We start from the raw sequence: 14,064 nt of genomic DNA, 5'->3' as shown, positions 1-14,064 counted from the left end.
TATATTTTGTAAAGCTGCATTGCAACAATTTATATTGTTATAAGTTAAAGGTGCAACACAAATAATCTCATACTTTTTAAAGCATATTTTTAAAAATGTCATACTTTTTAAAGCATATTACATATATTTTAGTTGTTTATTTGTAAAAGAATCACTGTGATATTACTTACCTTACAAAGTTTTTGTAAAAATATTAAATATGCAATAATACAGTCATAATAATACAGTTATTGCAGACATTTCACTCAAAATAGCATGGTTTGTTTCAGACATCTTTCGGATAGATCATGTAAAAGTATCTGCAAAAAATGTGATGACACGAGTTGCCTTAAAGAAAAGGTTTGCATCAGTTCACATAATTGCAATTTCATTAGCCTGTAATGTAATTTTATGTTACATAGTGTGTAAATTAGGCTATATGGAATAAAATTTATATTAATAAAAAGTCATTAATAGTCTATGTAATTTTTTAAACATGTATTGTAATAATATGTCACTTATTTTGGAAATTAGAGCTGTATGCAATTGTTACATCTGCAAAATAACTTCTATAGAAGAGTTTTGCCATCATATAATCATCACCATCATCACTATCACAATAGTTCAATGATCCAGTTATCTATTTGCAGCAGGTCAGTGTGCGGGTATTTATAACCAAGTATACATTATTTTAACTATCCATCGTTAGAGTAATGATATTGTAGGTCAAGATGGCGCGCCATGATCTAGAGTGAGTCATGGCGTCCCTAGAGTCCAACACCACTTTTAAAAATGACTTAACCAGGAACACAGCATGTACTTTAATTTCAACAACACGACCTATTCGTGAATTAACCAAAGGAATATTATGTTCCATTTAGAAAGTTTGTGTCGAGGTTTAAAGCGAAATATTTGTTGGTAAAGACGACCTAATGAGTCTTTCAGGTAATCCATATTCATCCGCTCTGAGTTCCTGCCTCACGCGCAGTGAAGGGAGCGGAACCCGGATGGAACTGTCATGGCTGCCGTCACCGACCTGCCAGTCTAAAGAGAAAAAAGAGGTAAATTTCTATAAACTGCGCTTGTTTAAAACAGCAGTATTAATTAAGACATAATGACATTTAATTCAACTATAACGGTCACTTTTTTGAACAGTGTGCTGCTCCGTTGACTTCTTTGTTTTTAATCGTTTGATTACGTCCAGCGTGGGTGGGGGCGACTTGCTTTATTTTTGTTGATGTGGATAAATAACATGGCTTATGAGTGAATGACTTTGAGTGACATTTGTAGACGTGTTCGCTAAGAGAGTAGCGGGATAGTCGGTGTGCATCCAGAAATGCACGGCCATAATTATCGTGTTGAGAGTCGATTGACAAGGCACTTCCTTTAGTTGAATGTGCATTGTGCGTGTCCGCGTTGCACAAAGTTGGTGAATGTCAACTTCATTTAAATAACCGACTTTAATCATTCGCAGATGGACGACTTAGTCGTTGAGTGCTGCTAGTTTGTTTGATGTTTTCAAAAAGTTTGTGCGTCTGTAGAGTGATTGTGAAGTAATGAATTCCTGGTCAAAAGTTTGGCTAATATTGTAGTTAAGGAAAACGAGTAAAAACGGGTTAAATCGACGCTGTCTGCGACAAAGATGTGCATGAGTTTACGATCATGCTGCTGAAGTTCATACTTCATATGTGAAATGATGTCCGTGCATCACTTCATATCTTCGTATCTTCATATCTGCACTGAAAATCGAAGTGTTTTCCTCATTTTAAATGATAAAACAGTTTATGAATACTAAATAAAATTTGTTTTTGGTCTTCCCTGCTGTCCAAATATTTGACTAATGGCATGATTATATGATCCAACTTATATTAATAATAAATCCTTTAAATATTGTGTTTAAAAAATCTGTGATTTGTTTCGCATGCTTGTAAACTAGAATTTAACTGTTGTAGTAATAAGAGCCATGTAAAATTATCACATGAAATCAAGACAATTTGCACTTTCATATATATATATATATATATATATATATATATATATATATATATATATATATATATATAGTTGACAACTGTGTGTTAAGTATATCAACAACAACTTTTTTTTTTTTTTTTTTGATTTAAATGACAATTTTGATCACAACCAATTAGTAAGTTAATGTTAAATGGTACTGATTGTTGTAGAATTCTTTGAATTACAATATATTTTTCAAATCATTACAAAAAAAAAAAAATCATAATCATTTCATTTTATTAAACCATATTAAGAGCAGCTATTAGGTTTTTCATTACACTGACATTTAATAGAAATTACATTTATTATTCTGTAGTATACAACTTAAAGGCTGCATAGGCTTTGGTATTTTTAGGATGTAAGCAATTGAGCTAAAAGGTGATGAAATATTTCTGTCCTTCTTTCTTGATGGAAACACCAAGACAACAAGCATTATGAGGCAAAAGGCCTGTATTTTTTAACCATTAATATTAAGAAGTATATACGCTCAACATGTTGCCTTAAATCGTAGTTGCATTTACTAAAGTGGTCATTATCAATAATTGCTGTAAACAACAATAATTTTGTTGTAGTATTACCTATATTACAACATAATAATGCTTGTTTGTTTTTTAATATTGCAGGAACCTTTATTCTAAAGCATGGAGGTTGACCTGACAACATCAGATGATCCCCCTGAAAGCCATGACCTGAGCCAGGATGATGATACCTCACTGGACCACACTTTGCCTCTTGAGTTGGCACATCAGCTTCCAGAGACAGCCTCTTGTAATGAACATTGTGACCAAGATGAAACCTCACAGGAGGAGTCAGCCACTGATAATCTTCACACAGACGGCAAAACTCCTGGAAAGACTCCATGTAAGATGCAACAGGGTGCAATCTTCTCTGGAAAAATACTGAGTTTTTGTTGTTCTGAATGCAAAGACGACACCACTTACAGCCCTAATGACTTGCTGAAACATTTTCAAGGAACACACAAGGGGACTCTTCCAACTTATCCTTGTGATCTGTGCTTGTTTGTCACCAATGAATTCTCATCTCTTCAGCGACATCGCATTGAACATCGAAACACTTTGGTCACGTGTGAGATTTGCAACGACGGGGTGCAATATTCACTTCTTTTGCTCACCAGGCACTTTACCAATTGCCACAGCCGTAATGGACAGTTTCTCTGTAAAAAGTGTGAGTTCTCTACCCGAGATGCAGGGACCTTTGTTCAACACATCCATCATCACAACGAACGTAATCACAAATGTGTGAAATGTCCACATGGTAGCCCCACACAAGGGGAGCATCAGAGGCATAACACAGTGCATTCTGGGACTTTTCCTTTCTCTTGTCAGGTTTGTGGCTATAGTGCAGCTCGCAGAGATTATCTGAACAAACATCTTACTGTGGCACATGGTGAAGAAGTGAACAAGTGGAGAACAAATGAGGATAATTCCCCTGGACTGAAACGGTTGCTTAAAAAGTCTCCTCCGGTTGGGGGATCCAGAGAATCGCAGTGGATGTCAAAACGTAACTCAATCCCCAGTGTAGGTCTGCTTGATAATAATGGCAGGTTGTTTAATCCTGAAAAAACTTTGGAAGAGACCCAGCATTTTCTGGAAAGAGCTGTTGGGGTTAAAAAAGAGAGTGTAAAATGGACAAAGTCTCCCCTAAAAAGTGAGCCGCAAACTTTGCACCTCATTCCATCAACAACGCCACAACCAAAGTTACAAGAGCATGAGATTAGTCCAGGAGGTCCAGGACTTCTGAATTCAACCAACAGCAATGGACTGACTGTCCTTATGGTGAAAAATAAAATTTCTATTCCACCAAACTGCACCACTAAAGTCATGGGCTTTAAGATGGTAGATGGCAAAAAACATTTAGTTCTGAAGGTCATACAGACAAAACAAGAGGACTCTACTGAAAATGAGGTTTCTGATTCACACATTGGTGACGATGATGATAAAATAACCAGCAGCCCCTGCTCTTCATCCTCACCGAGCATAGGATCTCTCCTCAGTTTAGAGTCTGGAGAATCAAATGAGATGAAAGAAGAGTCACAGGAAATTGTAAATCACACTGGCAACCATCTCCCCTCGACAGAGGAGCACAAAGTTAGCTTTGAGAGTTCAAATAAAGCTAAAGCAGGACGGGTTAATAATGAGGATACTGAAGTCTCACATAGTGTTAAAGGACAGTGTACGGTATTAAAAGATGCTGCACTTTCCCTGTGTCAGAGCCATCAATCAAATGGAAGATCATCGCCTCATCTTCATGAGGGATCTTTTCTCTGTGCAAGTGAGAAATGCTTCCCTGATCATATCCAGACAGCCAGCACACTTCCTGTTTCAACTAAAGAGCTTTCCTCCACTGATTTTGAGAGCACACTTTCAGATTTGCAGATGGCTCAAGTAGATTCATCTAAATATGAAGCTAAAGCGTTCGCTTTGATTATGGATGCACCCTCAGGATCACAGCCGTTTGCTGATGAAACCACATGTCCTGATGCAGTTTCTGATTTAGAGTCAAAACATGAAATGTCCACAAAAACTGATATTTTGAAATCAAAACTTCGACCAAAAACAACTGTAGATGCAACATCTTTAGTAATGTCAGAAGAATCTCTTATCCAGGAACCATGTGAGAATAACACTGAACCAAACTCCCCTATTAAATGTCCTGTCGAAAAGAGCATCCTTGATTTAGTGGCTAAAGATTCTTGTTCTGACAAAGCTGAGAACTCACGCAAAATGACTGACATTAAGACATCTACCACAGAAGCTGGAGAGAGTTTTCAGATTTACCCAAACGTTCATTCTGTTTCGAGTGAGACTCCAGCCTCAGAAAGTATTGTTATAAAATCCTCTGAAGTAACTGAAAACAAAATCACAGAAGTAACTAAAAACAAAATCACAGAAGTAACTGAAAACAAAATCACAGAAGCAAGCGCACAAATTGAAACTGGTAAAAATGCATCATCTGAAGCCAAAGATAGTAACACAGAAGTTGAAAATAACTGTCTCAATTCCCCAAGTCAAGAGGTCTTTAGTTTCCACAATTATTCTAAAGACACTTCTGGTAGCTCTCCTGATTCATTGTTACCTGAGGAAGACTTACCACAGGGCCTGGAGGAAGAAGAGTGCGAGGAGGATTTTGGTGATTGGAGCTTAACTCTGCCAGCATCACCTCCTCTTCCAATTGAAGAAGATAGCAATGGAGGAGCTAATGAAAGTGATCTGGTCACTGAAAGTGGAGAGAAAGCATTAGAGAGAGTGTCAGATAGCGATATTGAGGTTGATGAGTGCATAGCTACTGTCGATGATTCACTCATGCCTGTGCTTCCAGAAAAAGAAGCAGCAGCTTGTTCATCAGCACCAGAGAAGAAACAAGAAGGTATCACCTCTGCGAGCGATAACACAGCAGTAAGTGTGAATAGTGCAGCTGTTTTGGGCAAGATACTCGAAAAGCACTCGGATGCCATAATCAGCCAGCAGCTTGAGAAAGAAAGAATGAGGTCTACAGCAACAGTACAAGAAACTGTTAGGCCAACCAAAACCACACTTCGGATCTTGCAGACACCTGAAGGAAAACAGCAGATGTTCCTTCAAACTACAGACACTCCATATGCTGTGCCAGTTCAGTTGAAAAGTGGAGCTGGGTTCAAGCTAATTACTAAGTCATGTTCTCCCAAAATTAATGTGTCTTATGTAAAACCCGGGATTGAGATGGCCAGCAAGGCTACGGGAGTAGCTCTCACCTTAAACGGAGGCAGAATTGGCATGTCTGCACAAAGTTCAAATCTTGAAACTAAAGGTCAAGCGTCTGCCCAGATGACACCAAGTGGCAGTGGAAACCGCTACTTTGTCAATGCTTCTGCTCTTAAAACATCTCTTCTCTTATCAGGTGCTGTCAAGTCTTCATCCGGAGAACAGGCGACCAATGTGCCACAGACTTGTTATTTGGTTCAGAGACCACTCTCTGTTACCCCGGGTAGTAGCGAGTCAAGTGGTTCAGGTTCTAAGACTGTGCTTGCAACTCGTCCTGTATTGGCCATGCCTGTGAATGCTGCAGATAAAACCAATCCCTTGCAGGCTGGGAGACAAGCTTACTTGGTTAGATACATTTCTCCTGCAAAGTCAGGTATACTTTTGAACAATTCAGATGGAAAAACTTTAAACCAGGGCAACCAAGCAAACGAGACTGGTAAAAACAGGGTTTTCCTTAAGATAGTTCGAGGTCCCAACGGCACTAGATTTCTCTCCACTGCTCCATACACCACAGCCAAAAAGTCAGTATACCTTGCCACAAGCTCTCTACAGTCCCCTTGTTTGTTAATGTCCTCAAATAAATCTTTAAACAGTATGTCGACAGGATTTAAAACCTCTACTAATTCACAAGGTCTTGTTCATAAACTCATCCCCGCATCCCAGCTTAAACATATTCTACCCCAGTCCAATGTACAAATCAGAAGCAGGGCTGATCACGATGTAGCATTACAGAAGTCGCCACTTGTTCCCAGTTCCATCCGTCCACGAAGCCAAAGGAAACGGAGGCGGAGGTCTTTGTTTGAGGAAATGCTGGAGAGTTCCTCCAAAATGAGGAGAATGTCCAGCAAGTCGTCTTTTGAGAAAGACGCTACCTCAGTTTGGGAGCCTGTTGCAAAAGATGTCGTGAGAACGCTGAGGCTCTGTCCCTTTAGTCCACTTCAAGAAATCAAATGTCCCCGGCGAAACCAACCTGTGGTTGTGCTGAACCATCCGGATGCAGACATTCCTGAGGTTGCTAGCATCATGAGGTCAGTGAACAAATACAAAGGTGAAGTTCTCAAGGTGGCACTGTCCCAAAATACAGTTAAAGCCCTGTTGGAGTCTCCCAGAACACTTTCAAAGCTGAATGCTTCCAATGGCAGTGGAGGTGAAAGATCAAGGAAAGTAGGGGGTGCTGTTCAAGAGAGATTTATACTGAAACTGAAGTTAAAAAAGACTAGCAGAAATAAATATGAGGTGGTGAAGTCCTCATCAGCTGGTTCGGAGCAACAGTCAACATTTTGTTGCTGGTTTTGCGGCAGAGTTTTCAACAACCAGGAGGACTGGATTGGCCATGGTCAACGACATCTAATGGAGGCAACAAGAGACTGGAATAAGCTGTTCTAATGCAACTACAGAGCCCCTGGATTGGGCCAAATGCCATCCTTCATTGTAGAAAAAAAGTGTTTTTTTGTTTTTTTGTTTTGTAAAATTTTCATTTTTTTGAAAGTTGTTAGTACAGTAAGATGCAGTTAACCTGTTGATATTATTTTTCCATAGAATTTTCTTCAGAAGCTTTTAAAGGGTATAGTGTAATAGAGAAGAGTTTGGTACCTGAAACAAGTTTTATGTAAATAATTTTCCCCCCTTGTATATTTAAATCAAAACCCTTAAGTATGTATAGAACGGAACTGTGAAAACTGGACACACTGTATGTTTATGGTGCAAGCAGAAAGATCACTGGTATAAGATGGTGCTGTCTCTTATAGACCTCTTTTAATGCAGACAATTGAAAAGAATTCTCAGGTAATTCCGTAATTTTTGAATGAATGAGTGAATGGTCCAGTTTATAAAGAAGTTTGTAGATTTTTATGTACCATTTAAGTACAGTTTAAGTTGGCTACATTGTCATACCTACATCACTGATCCAATTTTAATTTCCAATTAATGTCCTTGGGGGCTTAGATATTTTGAAAATGTTCAGAAATCGAATTTGATATGCAAATTTTAAAGGGATAGTTCAGAAATAAAAATTGTAAATTTCTCATGTCATTCCAAACCTGCACAACTTTTTTTTTACGTATTATCCATGCAATTAAAGTCAGTGTGAAGTCACTGAATTTCATTCTGTGGAATTTTTTTTTAATATCTTCATAAAGGTTTGATGTAACACGAGACTAATTGATTTTAAATTTTAAATTTAGTTTTAAATTTAAGGGTGAACTATCTCTTTAAATATTACTTAGGAATTGTGACGCACATGATATTGCCTAAAATACATGCCCAACTGGTTCCTGTGGTAACCATCCTGTTAAAATGTGTACTTTGAGGTGGTTTGCCATTAACACGCAGTATTTGTTCTCATGTTGTTTTTTTGGGTCAGTTTCATGTTTCTCTTGTATCATGCATCTCCCTTCATTATGTCAGTTCAGACCCGGTGTCATTTCAGTAGCAATAATGGACTTTATAATACTGTACTTGGAATTTTTCTCTGTAAAGATATTCTGAACCTACATCTGTCAGTTATGGCTTTGGTGCTCTTTGTTGTCCTTTTCCTTATTTGAAATGAAGTAACGCACCTGCAAATGTACTATTATGCTTTACTAAAAAAAAGATAAAATAGGATGTATTAAGATGCAAGCCAACAAACCTCAAATAGCCAACCAAACACTAACTGTATTTTCCTTTTCTGTGATACTTGAGTGCCTCATTCTGCCTCAAAGTTTTAACAAGAGGGTCTGTTTTTCCATGGTAAAGTCCAGATTTGTATGATTCTTGTGTGCTTAGCAGAGTTCAAAGAGTGAACACTGTGACCATTTATCCTTGCAACATTGATTTTAGTTGTTTTAACTGATATATAAACCACAAAATTAGCAGTTGAGGCTTCCTTTAAAAAAATAAATTTTCCAGACACTATGTTCCTATTGATAGCCCTAATATCAAGTCTTTTCAATATGCATCTATGTTCCATGTAAACAATTGGCTGACAGTTTAAAACATACCAAAACACAGCTGGAATGGACATTTGAGATATAACATTCAGTATATCCTTCGCATTAAAAGCACTATTGTTTTCGATGTCAACACTTTCCAGAGCTAATTGTGTACTCAATGGTGCTTTTAAATCTTTGGGAGTTTGCTAATTATTTTTAGGTATAATTTCCTGTTAAATATAGATAAACACCCCACAAGTGCTCCAGTCTGTCACATTTATTTCTCCCTGAGAGATCTCTGTAATTGTCAAGACAGATGTCTTCATTTGTCTGTGTCCATTAATTAGTCTTTGTCCATTGTGCTTGAAAAAAAGCTTTGATGGCAGAGAGGTAATAATCCATCCTTGATTTAAATAGCTAGTATTCAGTGTTTTATAGTTGTCTGAATAAATCTGTGGATTTTCTTTACTTTCTCATGTTCAGTCGGTTAACTTTGTTTCTAACTTGCGAGAACTATGTTGTTGGCCTATGAAGTTTTATTTTCAATATTCACTCTTTGTGACACGACAATCACTGTTATACATGTGAAGCAGTGGAACTGTTTATGCAAACCATAACAGTTGACTAATATTCAAGCTCAAATGGCCCGGTTTGAAACGAGTATGTCACGCCATGAATGAGCAAAAATCTAGTCCTCACTCAGACACCTGTCAACCAAATAATGTTTATCCTCAAGCAAAAACGTCCTTCTTTCTTGTAATGCCCATGTCACACAGGTTTTATTGGGATCTGAGAGACAAGTTTATTTTTTTATGCTAAGTGCCTAAAATGTGATGCACCAGGTTGACACTATATTGTACTGTATTTACCTCCTTGCAGTTCCTTCTTTAATAAATGTAAATACCTTTGAAGAAGATGGTTATTTTTTATGACTACAAAAATATTTGTCAATTCTATCGCATTTGGTTTTTGCACTATATATATATATATATATATATATATATATATATATATATACACACACACACACATGTATATACATATATATACATTGAATCTGGTAAGCAGATGTTACAGTGGAGCACTCACCTCTAGATGGCAGTATTGCATTAGGTTAGAAAAATAGCATTGTTCTTGTAATGTAATGCAGAGGGTGTTTTACTGGCACATTGGCGTAATATTGACTTCATTGGTATTCAACAGTATGATGCAAACACGGGCATTTTTCCTCTGGCAAGAAATGTATTCTCTACATTTCTGTGGAGTCAGCTACACTTCTAAGGAATTCACAATAGAGCAAATATATGTCTTTTTTGCCGTTTGGTCTGAGATTATTAATCCAATAGTATAAACCTTTCACTTCGTTTGCAAATATTCAACAAAGTTGCAAATGTACAACTGATGAATCCTTTCAGAGACCTTTATGCCAATCTGAGCTACTGTGTGATAACACAATTCATACATGTCTCACAAAATCACGTAAATCTGTAAAATAACAGAGGTATTCCAGGTTGCTCATTACACACAACATTATCCATTAAATCTGCAGACATTTCTGTTAACTTTGTTAAACGTCTGTTAAAACAACGCAATAATAAGTAAAAAAAATACATACGGAAAAAATCCTTCAAATTATACAGTACATTGGCCCCATTTTTACAGATTTTTGATTTAATTATTTTTTGAGTGCCAGCAGCTTCTAACAGTTTAACAGTTAAAGTTAACTTTTAGTGCATTATTTGGTGTTACAGATTCACTAATAACTTTAACATTCCCTTATTTCTTAGTTTCGTAACCCTAAACTAATGTCAGTTTGTTGAAAAAATATCAAACCATTGTTTTGTCCAACATTGTAATGCTACTTTAACATTTTAAATTTTTCTTCACAGTTGTCACTTGCCTGGATATATGCAAGTATAGTGTTTGTTGTTATTTTTTTTACATGTACAAATAGAATGGCATTAATAAACAGAAACATACAAGTTTTTAAACAAGGTATGTATCAGTTAAATATGTAATGACAGAAGAAAAAGAGGGTATAGGAAGGGGTCTCTTCATTCCTCTTTTAATAAATGGGGTTTATTATTATTCCAAAAAATCTCTAGGCCTTTTCAAGGACACTGGCCTATTTTGTGCAGAGAGTCATGCTAGAGTGGAAGTTATGAATCAAATGAAACAAAAGAATATATGTATAGAGTTTAACAGTACATGACACTCCAAATGAATGTATTTATTATCCTATTTTAGATGCTGTCCCATACACGCTCTAATTTACCAGACCTTGGTTCGGCTTTCACCTTCATTCTCATGAAGGCTCTGTCATGATAATGAGGGCAAAATCTCTACCCAGGCTATGATTTGCCGTGAGTCATTATCCTTTGTCACTATGAGGATATTTGTGATGCATAAATGGGGCGTTGAAGCAGCGGAGACTTAGCCTCACGAGTGGTTCAGATGACACCCACAATCAAACAGATCCCAGATCTGTGACTGACCGATTAGGGATCAACCGATTGATAGAAAAGCACGGACCCTCTCCGAGCAGGAAAGTGAGAGACAGGTCCGCCTGCTTTGACAGGATTTAAATAGGTCAGGCTTGTACCAGAGCTGTCTGCAGACTGCCTCTGACTTCCTGCCATTGAAGTGGTTCAGGCCATGAAGTGGCCTGCGGGAAGGAGGGATGGCAGCCCATTCCATGAGAAATGAAGCATTAACACACAAAGATGAGAAAAGGAAAGAAAAAGAAGAGGATAGCACTGATAAAGCTACTGTTAAACAGTCACTTATTGTGTTGTTTAATAAAATATGTAATTATATACACGATATTGCCAAATGTACTGTGTCACCCCCTTCCAAGTAATAGGTTTAACTATTTCAGTAATATCCATGTTTACAAATCTTAATGTTAAAGCATATAATGATATTCTAGGGAACTGTGTGCTTCTAATTTTATAGTAACAGTTTGGACAGGACCCTTTTCTGTTCTTACATGACAATGCCTCATGTATAAGGCCAGGTTAAAAAAAGAAATGACTGACCGAGTCAGTGTGGAAGAACTTGTCTGATCTGCATAAAGCCAACTCTTAATCCCAGCTGAACACCTCTGGTGTGACTTTAAATGCAGTCCTTGATCCAAAAACTCATCACCAAACACCAATGACTTGTATGTATGGGGGCAGTTATTTTAGACAATTCCAAAACTCTTGCAACAGAAATGGAAATCAATTATGTTACCAGCTTTGTTGCCATAGTTTTGGAAGTGCCTTTTTCTGTTCTACAGTAGGGGGTATACCAATACTTTTGTCCATGTAGTGAATGTTCAGATGAGATTAGGAGTTGTATATACCCTACACACACACACACACACACATATATATATATATATATATATACACACACACACAAACACATATGTTAGCCCCCCATTTGATGTCATATGGTCAAGAATCGGTTAAAATAAAAAAAAAAAGAGCCATCCTTGAATTTTAAGGAAGCTATTTATAAGATACCGGTCTACGTATCCAGCTCACCATGCTGTTCTATTCCTGTCCTGTGCCTTCCCCCGTCTATGGATCTATTTATCCTCCTTCCTCTTTGGTACCTCGTTTTCACTGCTTTCACTGCACTCTCTCTGATAGTATGTCATCTGATTTAAGTTGTTGTGCGTTCTGTCCATTACCACTCAAACCATACCAGAGCATCAGGGAGTAAGTATACTCCTGCGTCTATGTAAGGCACAAAATAAATAGGTCACACCGTCCCGTGAAACTCTAAATAAGTAATGTCAAAGGGTGAAGTAATTGCAATTTTGTACTGGTGCTCAAATACTGAGAACTATCTGAGAACTATATAAAATGGGGAGAAGGCACTAGTGTTTTTGCTTAAAGACGAGGACACATGAATGGAAAAAATAATGATGTGCACAGATTAATAATTTACAAAAATAATGCAACCCTGCATAGAAAAATTTCATTGGACTACATAATTTTTATTAGTAATACTTTGTCTTGTCTTTAGCATAACTATTTTATATAGGCCAAGCCTAAAATGCCAATTTGACAAAAATTATTTTAATTTATTTCACTAAATAAACAATTAACAGAAAAAAAGATTTGAAAGCACAATGACTAATTGCATAATCATTAAAAACTTTATAAAGTAAAACATATTTTGGAAATTAAATAGCTGCAGTGGGGAGGGGTTAGCACAAAGCACACGGCATACAAATCACCAGTCATGCATTAGAAGTACAAAACAAAATATGTAAAGAAAAATGCAAGAAGATTTCAATAAAAGCCAAGAGAAAGACTCCTGGAATCAAAACTTCTCGAGAGACTCGTCATCGGCTCAAACACCACACTTTCGTGAAAGCTAGAGAAAGCCTTTAGAAGAGATTACAGTACATAAAGTATTTTTCTTATACAAATGCATTGATGCACTTTAGTTCTCAGGTTACCTTCCTTGTTCCATAACAGTATCTTGTAATCAAAATTGCTAAATTAACGGCACAATACACGCATTTCATCCTCGTTATCATTACAAAGTACTTTTGTTAACAACATTAGCAAGTTCAGAAACCCATCAGTTAAGACAAAAACGTCCTGCTGTGAAATTCACCAGCAGATGGAAGTGAGGAGTAGCATCCCTATAGTTCTGACGCAACTGAAAGAGCAAAGGCACTCATCTAGTATAACTTCAACAACTCCCGATGGGTTACTCAGTGAACACGTCATTGCCTAAATCCCATTTAGCTGTGTGAATTCATTGTTTAGCTCGAATGCATTTTACTGTTTGTCTTCCACTTTAACGAATGACCCACATTTGCCCCTTAATTCTTCAGCTTTTCTTCATGTTACCAAGTAGTCCTCTTCAATTAAACATAAAGGGTTTTTTTTCTGTGTTTGGAGAAGTCTACTAGTCACAACCTCAAGAAACCTTGTGGGCAACTAAGTGTTGCAGCAAATGTTCGGTATGAAACATTGAAAAGTTTGCCAGTGGTAACCTCTCACAGCTGTTTAGTTGGGAGGCTAAAAACTCCTATGCAGGTTGAGTAAGGACATGCTGACAGTTCTTCATCATCTGTTGGTTCCTACAGTTCCGAGATGATGTCAGAGTCCTTGACAACAGAATGCGTGAGCAGGGATCAGCTGCAGAACGGGGAGGACTGATGAATAAACAATCGTCCAGGCCCTGCAGCTCTGAAGACTGTCAGCAAGAGCTGAGATGCAGACACGATAAGCACACGCCCGACTCAAGGCGAAGGCGATGCCTTTTCTTCCTGCCGAATTCAGGGATGATTTTGACAAAGCGCACTGGCCTTCACACAACACTGAGAATGGACGGAATGAGAAATAGATCTAGTTAGGGAAGCACTCAGGCAACTTCGGGCATTATGCATT

General features: G+C 37.4%; 1 protein-coding gene across 1 annotated transcript; it reads left to right on the top strand.

Moving 5' to 3' along the window:
- Positions 1 to 794: 794 nt before the first annotated feature.
- si:ch211-214e3.5 (zinc finger protein 518A) lies at positions 795 to 9,576 on the top strand. The gene is made up of 2 exons (XM_043254067.1): positions 795 to 1,040; positions 2,616 to 9,576. Exon 2 carries the CDS (start codon positions 2,634 to 2,636, stop codon positions 7,137 to 7,139), a length of 4,506 nt encoding a protein of 1,501 aa, XP_043110002.1. The 5' UTR covers positions 795 to 1,040; positions 2,616 to 2,633; the 3' UTR covers positions 7,140 to 9,576.
- Positions 9,577 to 14,064: the final 4,488 nt, after the last annotated feature.

This window comes from Puntigrus tetrazona, chromosome 12, assembly GCF_018831695.1.
Source record: "Puntigrus tetrazona isolate hp1 chromosome 12, ASM1883169v1, whole genome shotgun sequence".
Lineage (NCBI taxonomy): Eukaryota > Metazoa > Chordata > Actinopteri > Cypriniformes > Cyprinidae > Puntigrus > Puntigrus tetrazona.
The sequence above is the reverse complement of the archived record's forward strand: the minus strand, read 5'-3'. Positions and strand labels throughout refer to the sequence as shown.